We start from the raw sequence: 19,358 nt of genomic DNA on the forward strand, positions 1-19,358 counted from the left end.
TTGTGTTTGTTTTAAAATCCCACACGGAGATGTCTGGTAAAGCAGTCACTGCGGAAACTTCATGGTGAAGTTTGCAAGACTATTTTCAAAATTCTTTATATGCATCATAAACTGAGCAGAAGAGCTATTGTCATTAACCACATTATAGAGAAATCTGAACTAATCTGCCTACCCATCAGACAACACTCAGAACAAAGCATCCATGTTCTAAGACAAAGAAAGCACCTCGTTGATTGAAGCCAAATTTTTTTATTGTTGGTGTAATTTGTTTAATACAAAATGGCACACAGCATGATATCATGTCACCCAATTATCCTTGATTAGTCTTGAGGTTATCGAAGTATGATTTTTCTTTATTTCTGATGACTCTAACCTTTGACTTAAAGATATTATCCCAGACTTACTGAGTTATCATTGACAAATAAAAGTTGTATATATTTAAGGTATACCATACGATGGTTTGACATGGGTAAACATTGTGTAAACACAATCAAATTAATTAATACAGCCATCACCAGACGTATTTTTTGTAGGAAAAATAACATTGGACAGATTTCTCATGTAGCCATTTTCTTTTGGAAACATAAAACACCACAAAACCATACAGAGCTCATTTGAAAAAGATTCGTGAGTTTTCAACAGAAAGAATCGGGGAGTTTAAAGCTATATTTTCCTTTTAGCAAGATCCACAAGAAAGGATAGAGTGTCATGCTTAAAGGGGAACAGATTTTGTATTTTTTGGCAAGATATTAAATCCTCTGTTGCTATATTTGGCTCTCTGCAAATAGTCTCTTGTACAAGTGCAAAGCAAAGATCAATGCTGGTGTTCTTCATTCAGTCACAGCCAAACTTGGTATGGAAAGTAAAACAGTTGTGTTTGAGTGTTGTTTCGAACAAAGTCTTGCAGTTCATTTATTGATCAGCAGCATTCCAGAGTGTGGATACCCTCTTTACACATTAAATCTATCAAAACATGTTTGCTTTTCCATAAGTTTTTCCACTGCTTAACTGATAGCAGATGGAGTGATTCAATCTGGACGAAAGTGTTAAAGATTTACCACGTCAATGTGGTCATATTTAGCTATTTAGTCAAATGTGTATAAGCAGGTCAAATAAGATGCTTGGAGACTTAGGGCATCACAAGATGGGCCTATGTTCCCAAAAAAGGAAGCAAAACAATGAAATCGTACTTGGTTGTCCCCAGAGAAAACACACTTCAGCTAGGAAGAATCTGCACTAGATGACCTGCTCTCCGCCCCCCAGACTGCTCATCTTACATAAGTAATACATAACCCTTTGGATTCTGAAGTACTATAGAAACTACATGAAACATTTGAAATAGTGACAGAAATTTTCTTTATATGCAATTATTTGATGAATGAAGACAAACCCCCACACAAATGCCAACGCAAGCATTATGACTTGCTACTCCCAGTGAAATAGTCCTTCTTGATTACAAGAGTGATGGAAAATGACGGAAGTCCAATACTAATTGTTGTAGGTAGAATAATGGCTCCAAGTCCTAATCCCCAGAACCACTGAATATGTTATTTTACATGGAAAAAGGGACTTTAAAGATGTAATTAAGAACCTTGAGCCGGGCACGGTGGCATTCGCCTGTAATCCCAGCACTTTGGGAGGCCAGGGCGGGTAGGTCAGGAAGTCAGGAGTTGGAGACCATCGTGGCCAACATGGTGAAACCCCGTCTCTACTAAAATACAAAATACGAGCTGTGCGTGGTAGCACGCGTCTGTAGTCCCAGCTACTTGGGAGGCTGAGGCAGGGGGATCCTTTGAACCCAGGAGGCGGAGGTTGGAGGGAGCCGATCGCGCCACAGAACTCTAGCCTGACGACAGAGCAAGACGCCATCAAAACAAAATAAAACAAAACCTTGAGATGATGAGATTATTCTGGATTATACAGATGCAGCTATTGTAATCACATGAGTCCTTACACATGTAAGGGAGAGGAAGAAGAGAAAGTCAGTGATGCCATGTGAGAAGGCCTTGACCAGGTTGCTGGATTTGAAGATGGAAGGAAGCTAAGCAAAGGACTCTAGAAGCAGGAAACAGCAAGATTCTCTCTAGGAAGCATCCAGAAGAAATGCCGCCTACATTGTGTAGCCCACCAAGACTAAGATCTTCGCCGAATGTCTGACCCACAAGAGCTGTAAGATAGTAAATGTGTGTTCTTTTAGGCCATTATCGTCGTAGCAATGTAGTGATATTTTACAGCAGTTCTAAAAAGCTCATTTTGACACCACATTCTAAATGTGGTAGACAGTTAAAAAGCCTGTGCCAAATTATTTCATCTGTAATACTGGAAAGTCTATTATTTAAATGCTGATTTTCGGACTTTAGTACTTTCACATTAAAGATACGTGTAATAAGAAAATTGAGGGCCCACGTAGAGAAACTCTAGCTTTCTTCAGAATACACGGTCTTGGAATTCTCTTTTCAATGTTAATGCATCGTGGAAAAGTTTTTGTTTGTTTTTTCATATTACTTATGGCAGGGTCCCTGTCAGCAAATGTAAAAACAATAAAATACACCTTGGTCAACCAATATCCTTAGAAGCATTGCATTATAAAATTCTCAAGACTCTTGCTGTTATGTAATTAATATACCCCATTTCATTTGCTTTTCCATTATAAACATGTGTTTTATAATCTATTCCTTGCTGTAACATATAGACTTCTTGGCTCTAGAAATTAACTTCTTAATTAAAAACACCTAAGATGTTGTAATTTCCAAAATATTTATAAGATGCTTAACTGAACAAGAAGGAAACAAAAAGAGCTTTAAATTCTCAAGAAATGCAGACCAAATCCAAATGCTACATTCAAATATAAACATTCAATTCACATTAAATTATTTATTGAACAAGTTGAAGATAATGACATCTGTTTTTATTACAAAGTCTTCCATCATCTGGTATCATTGACACATATTATGAGACCTGCATTTGAAGAGTGAACAGAAATAAGAAAATGTTTTCCCAGCCCCACAAAAACAGAAAAAATATATAATTTCATAATTATCTTATAAAGCCAAAAATTTTATGAGTTATACATTTTTTATTAATTAAGAATGACAGCATAACTAAGGTTAATTTTTATTTCTGGAAACACAAAATTAAGGTAGCATAACTGCTTGTAGAACTAATAAGTCTGAAATTTCATGGCATTTCAATGCACTAAAATAATATTTCTATTAGTTTTCAGTTTAATCAAGTGACAGATATAAAATTCACTACACTGTATTTTTGTTCACAAAAGCATTTCACCTTACCTAGATTTATATAATAAAAACAAATTGTATCCATATCTTCCCTTTACATATATGTACTTTAAAATGATACAAAGAATTCACATGAAAACTTTTCCCTATGTTTTATCTCCTGAAAAAAATGTACGGAATAGTATTTTTAAATCAGATATAATATCCAATATTGTACATATCCTAAGAAATTAAATCAATTGTGTAAATAATCATTATTAACTTTTGCTCTAGCCACAGCATAGAAAGAAATGTACATCTCTATTAATATAAAGAGATATCAATAGGAAAGTTCACATCTTATGTATATACCAAAAAACTAAAGTATTTGCATTTTAAAAGCATTATTCTTATGCCAAATTTAGTAGTCTAGAAATTGTTTTTTTTAAAAAAAACAAATTGATGATTACTTATCCTTTTCTAAAAGGTGTCTGTTTGCTTATACAATGGAATTGGTAAAAGTACACTTAATTATAATAGAATTTATTGGAACGTAAAAAGGAGATTCAGAAAAACTTACTGGATCAAATTAAATTGACTACGACTTCAAGAGAATACTACTTTGATCAATACTTTAAAACTATAAAAGTATTTTTAAACAAAAAAGCACAATAGACAATAAAAGAAATACAAAAATTGAGATAATTTAACAATAATGACGATTTCTATAGGTTGGAAAAGTGTACATGGTGCAATTCCCAGAGAGCACTACAAGATTAAAAAGAAAAAAAAAAATCCTGCTAAAAAATTCTAAATGTCTGTGCTGTGACCAATCTCCATGATCAAGTTACCAAGGAAAGTAACATTTTGAAGTTATCGAGACTGAGGTTTCCTTATAGGCTCCACTCATGCCCCCACTTGCCAGAACCATTCACTTTTTTATAAGTTCTATGTTTGGCTAAAACTTTTGCCCAATTTTTCTAAACTGATTTTAATAATACTTTTAATGTTTTAACAATAGATTTAAAGGGCACTTTGGCCTTTAAATATTTTCAGAGAATAAACTGTAATTTCTCTCTCAAACAAGCCTTTCTTATTCTGAAAGATGTCTTTTATCTTACAGGAAAGAAAAAAAAATGAGTTTCTAGGAGCCTCTCCATTAAACTGGCAGGCTGATTTCATTTCTGATCCCATACAGTTTCTGCTGTCTTTCCCTTGGCTGCAAAGGTGATCAATCAGGAATTCGAACGCCATCAATACCCCTTTGTAACTGCAATGGCTCAAGTGAACTCCTTCCATGTTCAATAACTGACACAGTGTCAACATCTGCTTCCAATAAGGTGGTTTCTTTTTTTTCCTTGAGTAGAGTAAATCTGCTGACTGAGATCGTAAATGGTTGTGTTTTTTCCCCCTTTTCATGCGGAAGATTTTTTCCACCATATTTTGCAACTTTCCTTCAAGTCAAGTAAAAATAAAAAAAATCGGAGAACTTCAAAAGAAATGTTCTTATCCTAGGTGCCAAGGAAGTTCGATATATAACCAAAAATATAAACCATGGTGAATGAATGACACTGTCCTCATAATTTTGGACACAGTACTTTAAATAAAATTTTGGAACATGGAAGAAAACTGAGTTGGACCTACACGCCACTATAAGGTTAATTTATTTTTCCTTCAGAAATGATACACTAAAAAGTCAGCTAATTAGGAAATGTACATTTATCTCCTATACCAGGTAGGAGGGACAGTTAGTAGGAGACAAAGATTCTCTTTGTAGTAATTTCTTACAGAAAAACAATCATGTATCTATTTGATTGCTGCAGAAACGAATACGGACGTGAAGAGAAGAGACCTTTGGGAGCTCAATTTAAGGAACTACTTACTCAACTGATAGGCATCTCTAGTAGCTGTTATTTATTGAACATCTAATATGAGCCAGATGATTGATCGTGTGTGTGTGTGTGTGTGTGTGTGTGTCTGTGTGTGTGTGTGTGTGTATGTGATTTACAACTTCCACAGCCTGCCTGTTAGGTATTATCCCATTTTACTCATGAGATAAATAAATAAAACCCCAAACCACACATAAAATTGTGGCTAAACTAGAATTTAGAGAATGGCCTAACAGCCAAACTCTTTTCCATTAATTCATTCTGCTTTCTATTTATCCGTCAGTCAAAACTCTAACATATGTACTTTCCTTTTTCCACCACTTAATGCCACTGCCCCCACCGGCTTAATTCAGCAAACACTATTTAAAGAAGGGACACTCAGTAAGGGATAGAATACAGGTCTTTGAAATACAGTTTCTGATTGCCACTTTAAATTATAAATACAACATTAAACCAGATAGCAAACTCAAAAGCCAGATAGTGTGACATATTCTGCAAATCTTAGAATAGGAATGGGCAAATACTTTTTGCAAAATGAATAACAAACTTCTCAAAGACAACTTTCATGTCAGTGCCTAGAATTTGTTTTTTTTTTTTAAAGTCTTATAAAGTTAAAGAAATAAATCCCTCAATTATTTGCAATCCATTCGTTCTCATTTTGCAAATTTTAGAGCAATTTTGGCCATTTTTGCTTAACAAAATAATACAAATACTCTTAAGAAGAAAGAGAAAAGAGAACAAATAGAGGGGAAAGTTAAGAGAGGGTGCTTAACTTTCTTAAGAAGACACATTGATTTCTCAAAAGTTCAGAGTCTCTTTCAAATTAACAATGAGAGACAAAATAATCTGTTAGGATCCTGATTTGTCAACGTTATGTTGTTTCTTAGCTCCCGATGGTTTATTGGTGGAAGCACATATTCTATTTAAAATAAATGAGATGATTTTCTAGGCTCTAGTTCACAGATATTTAGAAAGCTTGAATAAATCTGATTTGTAAAATCAGACAAAAGTCACCTTTGTCTAAAGGTGGAGTGGTTTTAATAAAATTGTGGAGGCAGATGGTAGCCCTCATTAAAGCAGTTCAGCAGCCTCTAAGTCCAACAGCATCATTTTGATGTGAAAAAAGAAGAGCCAGAGAATGACAGAATTTTAAACTTGGAATGAATTCAGAATATTATGCTAAACTACAACCCATCCTCTTTTAGGACTTCTGGTGGTAACAGCAATATGGTCCTAGAAGACAATTGTAGAGACATGCTCATTCTCTATTTATATTTTTGATCCACTCTCTGGGTGGCAGTGTATCCCAAACACCTAGGGCCTGTTTTCTTTTTCCTTTTTCTTTTTCAGACAGGATCTTGCTCTGTTGCCCAAGTTGGAGTATAGTGGTGCAATCACAGCTCACTGCAAACTGCAAACTCAAACTCCCAGGCTCAAATGGTCCTCCTGACTCAGCCTCCAGAGTAGCTGGGAGAACAGTTGTGCACCACAATGCCCAGGTAGTTTTTCAGAAATTTTTTGTAGGGATAGGGTCTCCCCATGTTGCCCAGGCCGATCTTGAACTCTTGGGCTCAAGCAATCCTCCTGAGCCTCTGCCTCCCATAATGCTAGGATTACAGGCATGAGCTGCCGTGCCCAGCCTGGGTCCTGTTTTCAAAGAGAGAGCTCACTTACAAATCTTTCCTCTGTACAGCAGAAACCAGGTTCCCACCGTTTCTCTGGTCCTCAGAGCCCATAAATTTTTTATCTGACAGTTATCAGGAGAGACACAGAGCAAAGTCTAAATTCAGGGAGAAGACATCTAAGTAATGTCCTTCAATTAAATTTGGTGGAAAATAAGAAATGGAGCAAGGAGTAACTACTTTCCTTCTCCGCTTCATTGGGAAAATCCAACTGAATGATCTGAATGAGTTTGAGTATAACATTACTTTCAAATAAATTACAAAGGAAGTTAATGTATTCCAAAGGTGGATGCGGATGAGGCAAATAACCCTGTGAGTCATCACATGGGAACTGTTGAACACTTGGCTTTGAAAATTCAGAAGGACACAAGGCAAAACCAGATTTATAAATTCACACAATTTTGTGCTCCATGCATTTGGGCAAATTATAAACAAAACATATCAAATCAAATTATGGACCAAAGTACAGAAAATTTAACCGGGCTACTCCCAGGAAATATAGGTTCGTATTATTAGTGAGTGGAAGGTATCTTAAATTTGGACCCCACATTGGTAAAAATGTGCATATTGTGTAAAAGAGAGTCTAGGTAAGAAACAGCAAAGTGCGGAGTGATGACAGTACAAGAGAATATATAGATCTGAAACTCAAAAGATGGATAGTATATAAATGAATACATGAATTACGGCCAAGGAAAATATTTGAAAATTATCTTTGATAACTCCGCCTATTTGAACATGCCATGTTCATGTCTAAAAAGCTCACATATAACATATGAATAATTAAAGACAGAAAGTGGCATTTCACTGATCATACTATTTTATGTGGTGGAGAGAAAAATGGGAGAAATTTGAAAAAAACCTCTTCATAAAACTAAAAAACTTCCATATTACACTAACTTTTTTACATGACATCTCTGGAAGCAGTTGATAGAAGAAATGAACTTTGCCTTTGAAGGCTTAACAGTATCAATAACTGCTACGTTCATAATCTTAATCTTCTCCTAGCAGTCTTAATAATAATTTCAAGTTTATTTAGATCCTGATTCATATCAAGTTAAATTCTCAAATTTTTAATTTTTAGCCCAATTTAAATTGTATATGACCTCTGGTTTTATTTTTAAATTGTGGCATAAATTTAAATCCTAATATACACTTTCTTTTGCCCTAAATTTCTTTCTAAAAATAATTAAATCAAGTAAAGCCAGATTTAAACAAACAAACAAAAAGATTTGTTAAGTTCTGTGTTTAAACTATTACATATAGAATTTTGTGTGTGTGTGTTTGAGTTTACAGTGAGAGGTGGCATTATAAGAAAGAGCTAGGGCTCTGTAATTTCTCCAGTGCCTTCCCAGATCCTGTTCCTTCAAATGCTCTTCAGGAAAAACAAACCTCACTTAAAATATGACTTTTTAAATTGCCATGAATGAACAATTAGAAACAAGTAAAATAAGTCACTGGCGCTCACAGGTAGCATGGTTAAATGCAGTTTTTTTCTTGTAGTTGTATAGAAACTCTGGTTCCATTTATCAAATTTGGATGGGCTAGAAAGATAATTAGTCTCCTGTAGGCAAATTCTTCATCTAATTGAAAGTTTATGCCAACTTTCTTATTAGTCAACCTCCAAGTTATTCTTTGGGAGAAATCAAAGCAATTAAATATCATTTCTTTAATGTGGTCATTTAAAAAAAACTTTTCAAGCTATACATATAATTTAAAACTAATTGAGCTAGTGTGGAATTAAATCTTTACTGCGATTCAATGTAAAAACAATACTGCATTGGTTTGTCTATGGTATAGCTACTTTTGGAAAAAGGAAAAAACATAAAACATTTGAGGTAACTTAGAAAGCACAGACAGAGCATATAATAGACATCTGAGAGATAAGCATTTTAAACATTTGTGCCAGTGCTTCTCTGAGAGCAAGTTCTTTAAACAGAACTCAACAATTTTTACAATATTAAAAAAAATACATCCCTCAAAAATAGCCCATCAATGCTAAACCAACTTTTTTGTATTTCTACAAAAATAGATGCACATAGAGCTACAAACTTGTATTCTTGAAAGAATGAGCATTTTAATGTGTGGTTCATCCTTTCCTGACAAGGTGGTTGGCGAAAAAAAAAAAAAAATCAAAATGAAACAAAAACTTAGCTATATACTGGCAAAAGCAAGATAACAAAAGGAGAGAGTTGCACAGTTGGCAAAGGCTCAGATGAGGAAAAAAACAAATAAAAATGATTTTCTTCAATGTCTAGGACCCACTTTGCTTTCTCAAGAAAGGCCGACACCCAGTCAACTGCGTGACACTTTGTCTTCTCCTTCCATGCCTTTCGTGTCCTATTGCTGAATCGAAAATCCCGACGGTATCTTTTCCCAGTGGGCCCTTGGATTTATGCTGCAACTTAACTCACTAAGATTGTGCGTTTCAGTACCATGGTGATTCCTTACTCTTGTCTTGATGCTGTAGACCTGGAACAAATGACAATGAGAAACAATAAAGAACATTAATACACATAGTACCAAAAATTAGCGTAATCTGCAATACATCGGATGTAGAAACCAAAAAGATAATCCAGGCAACTGTGAGGTCTGACTTGAAGACAACATGATCTCTAAGCAAATTCTGTGCCAGAGCTCATAATTTTCAAAAAGCCGACGAACACAGTATGTAACAAAAACACAAGACTAGAACAGTGCTATTTATACAATACAAATTGGTTGCTATTTTTTTTTTTTGTTTTCTTGGAGTATGAGTGGATAGCAAATAGAAAAAAATGAAACATTTGTAATTTCAAAAGGAGGTGATATTGGGAGAAAAAAGATGTAAATAATCTTTGGAGCATTTATGCAGTGCTTCAATTAATACTTTCAGTAACAATCAAAATTATTCTTTTAGACTAACGTGAAAAATAAATTCGGTTGTTATTTTGAAATGTACTCCACAATGGGATTGCTATAAACTATGTGAGCAATTAGATGGCTAAAAACTGAGTCTACTATTGTAGGTAAAATAAATATAGTTGGTTCATAACTAACAGTCCAGACCTATATTCTATTTATTAATTTACTTATTTTATCTTATCTTCCTCCAAAAAATATTTAAAGTGGATTTAAAAAATCATACCAGATAGCAAAAATTAAAATTTAGAAGTTAAAAATAGTGACGAAAGGAAGGTATACATAGATTAATAGGACATAGATTAATTCGAACTCAAAGCTAAAATCAGTAATAATTTATCAAAGAGAAAACAGGAAATGTGACTTTTATCTGTGTCTAATACAGTTAATTGACTAATATCTGATATGGGCTATTCACATGGCGTCTTCAGTTTGCACCTACTCGCAGTTACTTTTGTTTTTTTCTTTTCAGCTTCATTGATATATAATTGAAAATTAAAATTTTATATATATATATATATATATATATATATTTTTTTTTTTTTTTTTGAGACGGAGTCTCGCTCTGTCGCCCAGGCTGGAGTGCAGTGGGGCGATCTCGGCTCACTGCAAGCTCCGCCTCTTGGGTTCCCGCCATTCTCCCGCCTCAGCCTCCCGAGGAGCTGGGACCACAGGTGCCGCCACCACGCCCGGCTAGTTTTTTGTATTTTTTAGTAGAGACGGGGTTTCACCATGTTAGCCAGGATGGTCTCGATCTCCTGACCTCGTGATCCACCCGCCTCGGCCTCCCAAAGTGCTGGGATTACAGGCTTGAGCCACCGCGCCCGGCCTAAAATTATATATATTTAAGGTGTGTAACAAGATATTTTGATGAACTTATATATTGTGAAATTATTACCTCAATAAAGTTAGTTAATACATCTGGCACCCGTTTTAGTTCCCTTTGTTGTTGTACCTGAAGTATCATTATTTGGAAGAGCGAAAACACAGAGTAATAGGTGCTTTTATGTTGTTTAAAACTAAATAACAAAACATGAAGCAAAACTCTTTAAACGTATAGGTAGAAATGCGGCAAGGTTGCTGTTCTGTGGGTGCAAGGATCTCAAGTTGTTTTCTTGGCCTTTGATCTAAAACTGTTGTAATCCAAGATGGATGTCAGAAACTGAATAGCTAAATGAGCCAATTTGGTTCAAAGTTTTTCTATTATTAAACAACATTTCTTATCCCTCAACTAGTAAAAGAATTTTGTAAAATATGGATGTCGTTACAAAATCGGACACAATTAGTGTTTGGAGACATTAAGACAATCTACAAAACAGGCTACACAAAGGGCAAAAGAACAAGTAGAAGGAGATAAAGAAGCACTTCACAAAATTACAAGTCACAATCTGCGTACTATGTAACATTTGTATACCGGGAACAAGCAACACTTCCTGAATGCCGAAAGATTGGCTCCACTTTTCTTTTTTCCACAAGCATACTGGTATTACACTTGATAAAGAAGCAATAGTTTTCCTTTTCCATTTCGAAAGAAGAGGAGGAGAAGGATAAAAGAGGACAATGAGGGAGAGAAAAAAAATAAAAGGATCTGGGGTATGTCAATCCACTCTAAGTTTGCTTTATTCATTTTCAAATGGTTTTCTGGTTAGAATAATTTGCAACCTGACATAGTCTCTGTTGGGTAACTCTTGTAATCTAAACCACCTTTACTGACAATCTGCTGACTATATAAATATTTTTTTCATTATTAAAACATCTCATCTTCTGTATGACTCAGGATTTCCACACTTGAAGACTGCATCAATCTACAGAATGTCAGCACTGCAAGTCATGAATACTATTGTAATCATCAAGTGGTTTGCCTGTCTTATTTTTGCTTTTAAATAAAGGCAATTTCTTATTTGCTTTGCAAAGACATATGACTCTTTCAAAATCACGTGAGCCTTTTGCTGCGGACAAGTATTGCATTACTTAAGATCGCCCCAGATTTTCCAATCAGAATAACAGAAGTCATTCTCTCATTATAAATTCATCTATTCAATTTCTTGTTTCCATGTCTCTGCATTTCTACAATGTGAATCTTAAAAAGTCAATTCCTCTGTGGCCTGAAATGTATCAGATATCTAATGGATCCTTGTGGTTAAACTTCTTGGTGATGGAACATAAAAAACTTTGCTTTAATTACCAGGCATTCATTTGTAAATCTCAAAATAGGCATATGTAAAGCACAAGAAAATGAGCAACTACAAACAAAACACCCTACTAATAAGTTGCAAAAGAAAAGCAGGACTACAATTTTTTTTTTTTATTAAGACAACTGGTAATGGTAGATCAGGATTATTAAGAGTCAACAAGTACATTTAGTTTTTCCCAGCGAGGGTGGAGCGGGGCAAAATTGTTAACCATGAATCTTACGTGGTCTACATTTATTTAGTATTTCCCATGATTTTTCTTGCCGGAACAAAATCCACTCTGCTACAGGTTCTGCTCCTATTCAGACTTTTCTGCTTCCTCACTTACCCAAATCAAACCTACTTGAAATTAATTCATAACATATCCTGAGATTTCCCCACTGGCAGTCTGAAACCACATCTGCTTACCTTCTTTACAGTAGCCATTTTCTTTTAGTTCTATTGTTCAGACCATGAGATTTTTCAGTGAAAGGAAAAAAAATCATAAAAATGAGGTGAGCTAACATTTTCTTAGGGCCTTAATGATTATATTAGGAATGGTGCTAAGTACTTTATATGAAACATCATACTTCATGTTTCTAATCATGCTGAAATAATATTCATTTTACAAATGAGAAAATTTAAGTTAAGATAATTTATGCAATTATTAAGTGAGAGAAATAGGATTTTAAAACAGGTGATCTGATGTCAGAGTCAAGGGTCTTAAACATCATATATGTGTTCACCTTATGAGAATTATACTGGCTGTAGCCTAAGTCAAAATTATCACAAAATCAATTCAAAGAAAACTTAATATATTTTTATACTCCTTTTTGCACTGCTTAGAAACACCCTGATGTAACAGAACTGATCAAGATTAACAAAATGGCCCTCAGTGATTTTTTAAAAATTCTCCATTTGTCACATTTTTCCTAAATGACATAAATGATGACATAGTAGTCTGTTACACTTTTGATGAAGACCACTTCAATGATGTGATAGGATGTGTCATATTTAACTGATGTGTCTCTACATGTATCTTTAATTTAACCACCACACCCCCTGCCAGACTTCTCCAGTGTGAACTTTAAAAACATAGAGTGGTCAGTTGGCTCTTGAGGTGGTTGTCAAAAATGAACTAAGAAACAAAGAGATCAATTGTATACTCCCGAGTTTGAGTTTGAAATTCAGTTACGACAAAAGCCTGAAAGAAACTGAAGGTCCATAGACAGACCCATTTCCTTACTTCAATTACAACACCACTACTGCCTGACCACCAAAAGAAAAGGAAAAAAAAAAAAACTATTCAGAGCCAGGATGAGAGTAAAGGAAATATGAACATACAAAACAAAAACAAAAACAAAAACAAAACAAAACAAAAAAACCCACCACCACAACAAAAAGCAACAACAACAACAACAAAAAACCTTTGGATAGGGGCAAGTGAGAAGTCTTGGTCAAGGAAGAGGATGAGAACATGATTTTCCTTAAAAATTTGAAGATTCTAAACAGTCTTAGTCCATTTGGGCTGCTATACCAAAATACCACAAACTAGATAGCTTATAAACAACCAAATCTTATTTACCACAGTTCTGAAGACTGGGAAATCTAAGGCCAAGGTGCCAGCAGATTTGGTGTTTGGTGAGAGCCTGTTTTCTGGTTCACAGAGAGTGCCTTCTGCTGTGTGATCACCTGAGATCTCTCTCAGATCTCCTTTATAAGGGCATTGATTTACACTCATGAAAGCTCTGCTCCCGTGACCTGATCACCTCCCAAAGGCCCAGCCTTCTAATACCATTACCTGGGGGCTAGGATTTCAACATATGAATCTGGCGGAGTTGCAGTTATTCAGATCATAGCACTGACTGTATGTAACAAGACATCATGACTCATTTTCTAACTGAGATTCAGGGAGGCAGCAGCTTCACAGATCTACCTCTTGTAAAATGCAATAGAAATAAGAAAATAGAAATGGTGACATGGTAGGTCTGAGCATGAACAGCCTAGAGACTTCCTCCTCCTTAGTTTTCCTAAAGCCCTGTTTTTCTTTTTCTCCAAAAAGTCTTAAAGCTTGCCTACGCTCCCCACCAATGGTAAAGGAGACAGTTCAGTGAGAATTCTAGGGCCCTGTCAGTATTAGCTGTGATATGGGTATCCCACAGCAGAAGAAATAGCATGGGCCACCCCAGATGGGCGTCTTGGAGGGATCACAAACACTAGGAACTGAATTCAAACAGGCCAAGTTGAGCAGGCCATTATTAGAAAGCACATTAGAAAGAATATTGTATAGAGAATGGCTAGAGAAACAGATTAGAGGAGGGTATATTGGAAACAGCAGTCCAGGATAAGAATGAAAAGACAGAACCAAAAAGCAGACAACAACTTTTCAACTGGACAGTTTTTGTGATGTGAATAACTTTCTAGGAACAGAGGCAACCCCAAGGAAAAAATGAGGAAAGAATCTGAGAAGACATTTCAATTCAAATGGGATTTTGTTTTAAACTGAGAATAATGGAGCTGCCAGTGGATTGAACTAAGAATAAACATAATTGATGAGGGTAAGTCTTTGACCACTAGATAGAAATAATAAATAAACATTGGGTAACAAAAAAGTGACACTAATATACAGCTGAGTTTTAGGTACTGTTTGTTTTTCAGTCATAACCCACTAAATAAACATGTTCTACTTCTGAGAAAGCACAGTCATTTGACAACACCACTGATCATGGCTCTTTAAGTAAGCTGAATATGCTTTCAATTAATTTTATTGTGGGAGATAAAAGAGGTAACCATACAATGGGAAACATGCTGTTGATTGAAAAAAAGGAACATAAATAGGAACATAAAGCCTGAAAGTGTGTGTAGAAACTTTGAAGATCTAAAAGTAAAGACAGCATTTATATGGGTAAATGTAAACTTTTCATTTTATACATATTAAAAGTCAAGAAGCCATGTGGATTAGAATGCTTACTATTAGGCTAAGAACCTGGTAACATTTCTATATTTAAAAAATAGATCTCCCTTTTCAATCATCCTTTAATAAAGATAAGAAATACTTATTACAAAGCTAAATATATACAACACTGTGTCAGATGCTACATCAAAATATCCAAACTTCGCCAGCAACTTGACAGCTAACGCTGACACATTGATATATGATCACAAAAAGGTGCAAGAGACAGTCATACTATTTTCTATTGCTTTATGAAATTATCATTGTTAATGATCATAGAATTGCATTTGTTTGTCTGAGCCTTGGGGCAATCACTTTAAATACTAGCTAAGAATTTCTAAATAAGATCTATGTAGGGGTAGCACCTTAACGCTTGCAAGAGAAAAATGTACGAGAAAAGGCTACCCAATCTGAGAACTATGATTTCATTGCAGGTGAATATCAAGATTAACATATAGGTGCCACATTTTAAAACATTTTTAAAACTCTTGAAACATCATGGAATTCTTGCTTAAAAAATCAAGTTAAACAGTATTTAGAAAGTAAAAAACCTACATAATATCACCTATCATCAGACAATTTGCTAAGTGTACCTGATCTACATATACACACACATACCACTTGCCTATTTCCCCAGCAGTATTATCTTGGAAAATCATACTATGTCAGTATGTGTACCTCGACCCCATCCTTTTGGAAGGCTGCACAGTATTTATTCTATAGTATACTATTACCCAGTTCTCTATAGATGTACATCATTTAGATACACACACACACACACACACACACACACACACACAAAGAGGTTTACAAAGTAGCTGTTGTGTGAATATTTAGGAGTTAAATTTCTTCCAAAAATACACATATGTATAATTGCTGAATCCAAGCATGTGAACAATGACATTTACGTATTTAATTGTGATGACTAAATGTGCTCAGGAACTTTGTACCCATATTTATATTTTTTGCTATGTATGATCAATATTATAGATTAAAAGCATCTAATTGTTTCAATGTGAGTTTCTTTCACTGTTAGTGAGGCTGGATATTGTGTGATTATGGCATTTATTCCTCTGTGTTTTAACTCTGGCCAAATGCTTATGCTTTTCAAAAAGTAATTTTCTCGTTGATTTTTGAATGCTTTTTGTATACTAGTATTTAGTATACTTTTAGGTATCCTAGCATTTTTTCCCATGTATTACAAATATTTTTGCCAGTTTGATGACTTCTCTCCATATTTAATATGCAAATTTTGAACAATAATTCTTTTTAAAGTAATCACAAATAAGATGTATTTTCTTAAACCAGACCAAAGGTTAAATTTATTATGATATTTCAAGTGCAATTATTCTCTTATAATTACAATTCTTGCACACCAAAATCATTACAAAAGATACCTAGTATGGCAGCATAATAATGTTCTGGCAGAGGGAGATTTTCCGTGTGTAGAGGTATTTTCTCCAGGCACATTTAGAATGCACTTAAAATCTCCACATACTAGTATTGTCAGAAACAGCGAGGTTAAAAACTGTCTGAACTTGTCAAAATGTCTTTAAGCTCAGATTCAAAAGAGCGTAGAAATGTAAAACCCACTGAACCTGATGTTACTAGAAAACCATAATTCACTAAGGTATTTCAAGAAGCACAGCACCTGCTCACCTGAGGCAAACATGCAGGTGACAAAAGTTCAGCCACCCAGGTGTTTCTCCTTGCTGGTGTTTCCCAGACCCAGACAGCAAGCCACTTTATTCTGTTTGCTCTCTCAGTACCTACCTCCCTCCAAAACCACAAACTCTCCTGTGCACAGAATCTCTAGCCTTTGCCTTTAGTGACATCCACTTCCTCAGACATGTGCATATTAAAATGCACAGCTGGAGGGTAAATTGGCAAGTACTTAAAACATCAGGATATAAAGTTACAAATCTGAACCAGTTGTTTAAAAACTGACCTTGTGGATATATATCTAAAATATAAATCATAGAGTTAGGTAGTTTTGTTTTTTTGTGTGTTTGTTTTTGGGTTTGTTGTTGTTGTTGTTGTTTTATCATAGTGGCAATTTACCAGTCTCAAAATTTGAATGTCAATGTGGCCAATAACCTCTTGGGTGACTGGGGACTATATGGAACGATATGGAATTTAGACACCGCTTACCAATTCAGTGACTTCCATTTCAAAAGCAGATATAAAGAAACTTTGAAGCCAGAGACAAAGAATAAAGGGAAGCAGAAGGGAGTGGGGAAAATGAAATGGAATACTCTTTGTAATTTCTTCTACAGACTTTCTCCCAGAACTGGGGAGGAGCAAAATAAAAAAAAATAAATAAATAAAATAAATAAAAAGCTTGGATCACTTATTGTAACCAAAACCACAAGTTATAATACTCTCAAGAGATTCTAACTATCCAGACATCTGTTGGATAACAAATGTAGCCAAACATGCATCTTTAAAGAGGTTTCTAGGTTATGCAGTGACAGCTTTACAGTCCAGAAAACAGATAATCCAATCAGAGAAAGAGCTAATCTGGATCCATTTCTTACCCCAAAAGAAAAACATAATTAAGGACATAACACCAACATAGGAAACATGATACCTAGAAGTATGAATTGTAACGTTTACTATTCTAAAATTTTTAAAAGATGCTTAAAAACTGCTGAAATATACTTGCATTTTAATGTCTATTTGGTATAAATGTACTTGATTTAATGCCAATCAATCTCTCTACAAATGCAAGATATATTGGAAAGCATTCCATTAGAATGAGGTATGTTGCATCTATATGAATTTTTGAGTTGACATCAGAAAATATTCATCTCTCTCTCTCTCTCTTTTTTTTTTTTTTCTTTGAGACAAAGTCTCACTCTGCCACCCAGGCTGGAGTGCAAGGCACGATCCTGGCTCGCTGCAACCTCTGCCTCCCAGGTTCAAGTGATTCTTATGCCTCAGCCTCCCCAGTAGCTGAGACTATAGGTGTGCACCACCATGCCTGACTAATTTTTTGTATTTTTAGTAGAGACGGAATTTCACCATGTTGTCCAGACTGGTCTCAAACTCCTGACCTCAGGTGATCCACCCGCCTTGGCCTCCCAAAGTGTTGGGATCACAGGCGTGAGCCGCTGCGCCCAGCCTCATCTCACTTTTACGTGGCACGAACAGAAGCTCACTCTCTGACATTTTCCAGAGGAGACTGTCCAATTCGAGCAAACATAAATATGGCTTCAATGATTATGAAGATGCTAAGCATCACCTAATAGTGCTCAAGTAAACCAGGCATGAAAAAAACACTACGAAACATACTTGTGTTAAAAAAAAATTACGAAGTTAAATCTCCAGCATATCAGACTGTATCCCAAAAATAAAAAAAAATACCCAGCATATTTTGTTTCTCATCACTCCTTTTTGCCAAGAAATTCAGAACATGTTGCCTGCAGACAACTGTTTGTGAAACCTTATATTATTGATAAAGAGAACAAGAAAAGGATAGTTAGGCAGCCTGAAAGGGAATAAACTGTATCTGTAAATTCCTCAGGCCATAGAGAATTTTTGTATATAATCTTTGCAGACTGTTGGAAAATGGATATAAAATTGTCTGGGAACAAGTTCTGAAACAGATTTCTTCATTTGATCTGTTCTTTTAGATGCACGCCTATATGAGAGATGAGAAACAGCAAAGCTGAAAGTCGTATTTGCTGATAAGAACCTGACCACTGAAACAGCCTTTTCAATGCTTTGTGTAATTCTCTACTGAGAGTCATATCAGGACAACCTGGGAGTTATGACTTCCTTCTATCGTGAGCACATCAGTTTCTTTTGGGAAGACAAGTTTTACTCTGAAAAGGTCTCCACCTCCCAACCACAGCTAGTTGATGACAATTCTTTTAAGAAAAGGGTCAAACGATGATGGCATTGCCTAATCTTGCTTGCAGTTTTTAAGAAAATACTTAAGCTAACAAGGGATGCTATCCAATTTACATAGTAATTTATATGGTAAAGGAGCTTTAAAACTCCTTCATAAAATTAATGCTAAGATAAAAAAACTGATTAGTTTAGATTTGCAACTTTTAAGGATTAGCATTTATTATTGGAGTTTTGTTGAGCCTAATTCATAGTCTAACTTCCTTTTTTGTACTTAAAATTTTCTTTTGTTTTATATGAGTGACAAGGATGAATATCTCAATACATAAGCATAAAGGGATAGGTGGTTTTTTTTTAGTACCCTCTCATTTCACGTGGCAGGATATTCTAGATAGAGAAAATGTTTAAATGTTTAAAAATGTCTTGAAGATGTTAATCCCTCAGTATTTTTATCTTCTTTTCCATTGTCTGCCCAATCAATACAAAAGCACCCAGTTTTCGCTGTATGGCCAATATCAGCAAAACCACCATCAGGAAATTTAACTGTGACAAATATCACAGCTAATCTTCAAGAACAGGAAAGGATTAAGTCAGACACAGACAAAATAAAAATGACAGATGCATTCACAGCTTGTACCTCAATTTTTCAGGATGTCTCAAACCTCCAGCGTGAATTAATTTTTTGTCACAGTGAA

General features: G+C 35.1%; 1 protein-coding gene and 1 pseudogene across 2 annotated transcripts in view; both read right to left on the reverse strand.

Moving 5' to 3' along the window:
* Positions 1–249: 249 nt before the first annotated feature.
* On the reverse strand, positions 250–7,775 carry LOC112618403 (annotated as a pseudogene).
* Positions 2,855–19,358, reverse strand: part of VGLL3 (vestigial like family member 3) — a 50,630-nt gene continuing 34,126 nt past the window's right edge. For both annotated transcript variants that reach the window (XM_025376493.1, XM_025376491.1), the window contains exon 4: positions 2,855–9,258. In XM_025376493.1, the coding sequence (XP_025232278.1) occupies positions 9,215–9,258 (44 nt within the window). In that variant the 3' untranslated portion in view covers positions 2,855–9,214. The remainder of the gene's footprint in view (positions 9,259–19,358) is intronic.

This window comes from Theropithecus gelada, chromosome 2 (genome assembly GCF_003255815.1).
Source record: "Theropithecus gelada isolate Dixy chromosome 2, Tgel_1.0, whole genome shotgun sequence".
NCBI lineage: Eukaryota > Metazoa > Chordata > Mammalia > Primates > Cercopithecidae > Theropithecus > Theropithecus gelada.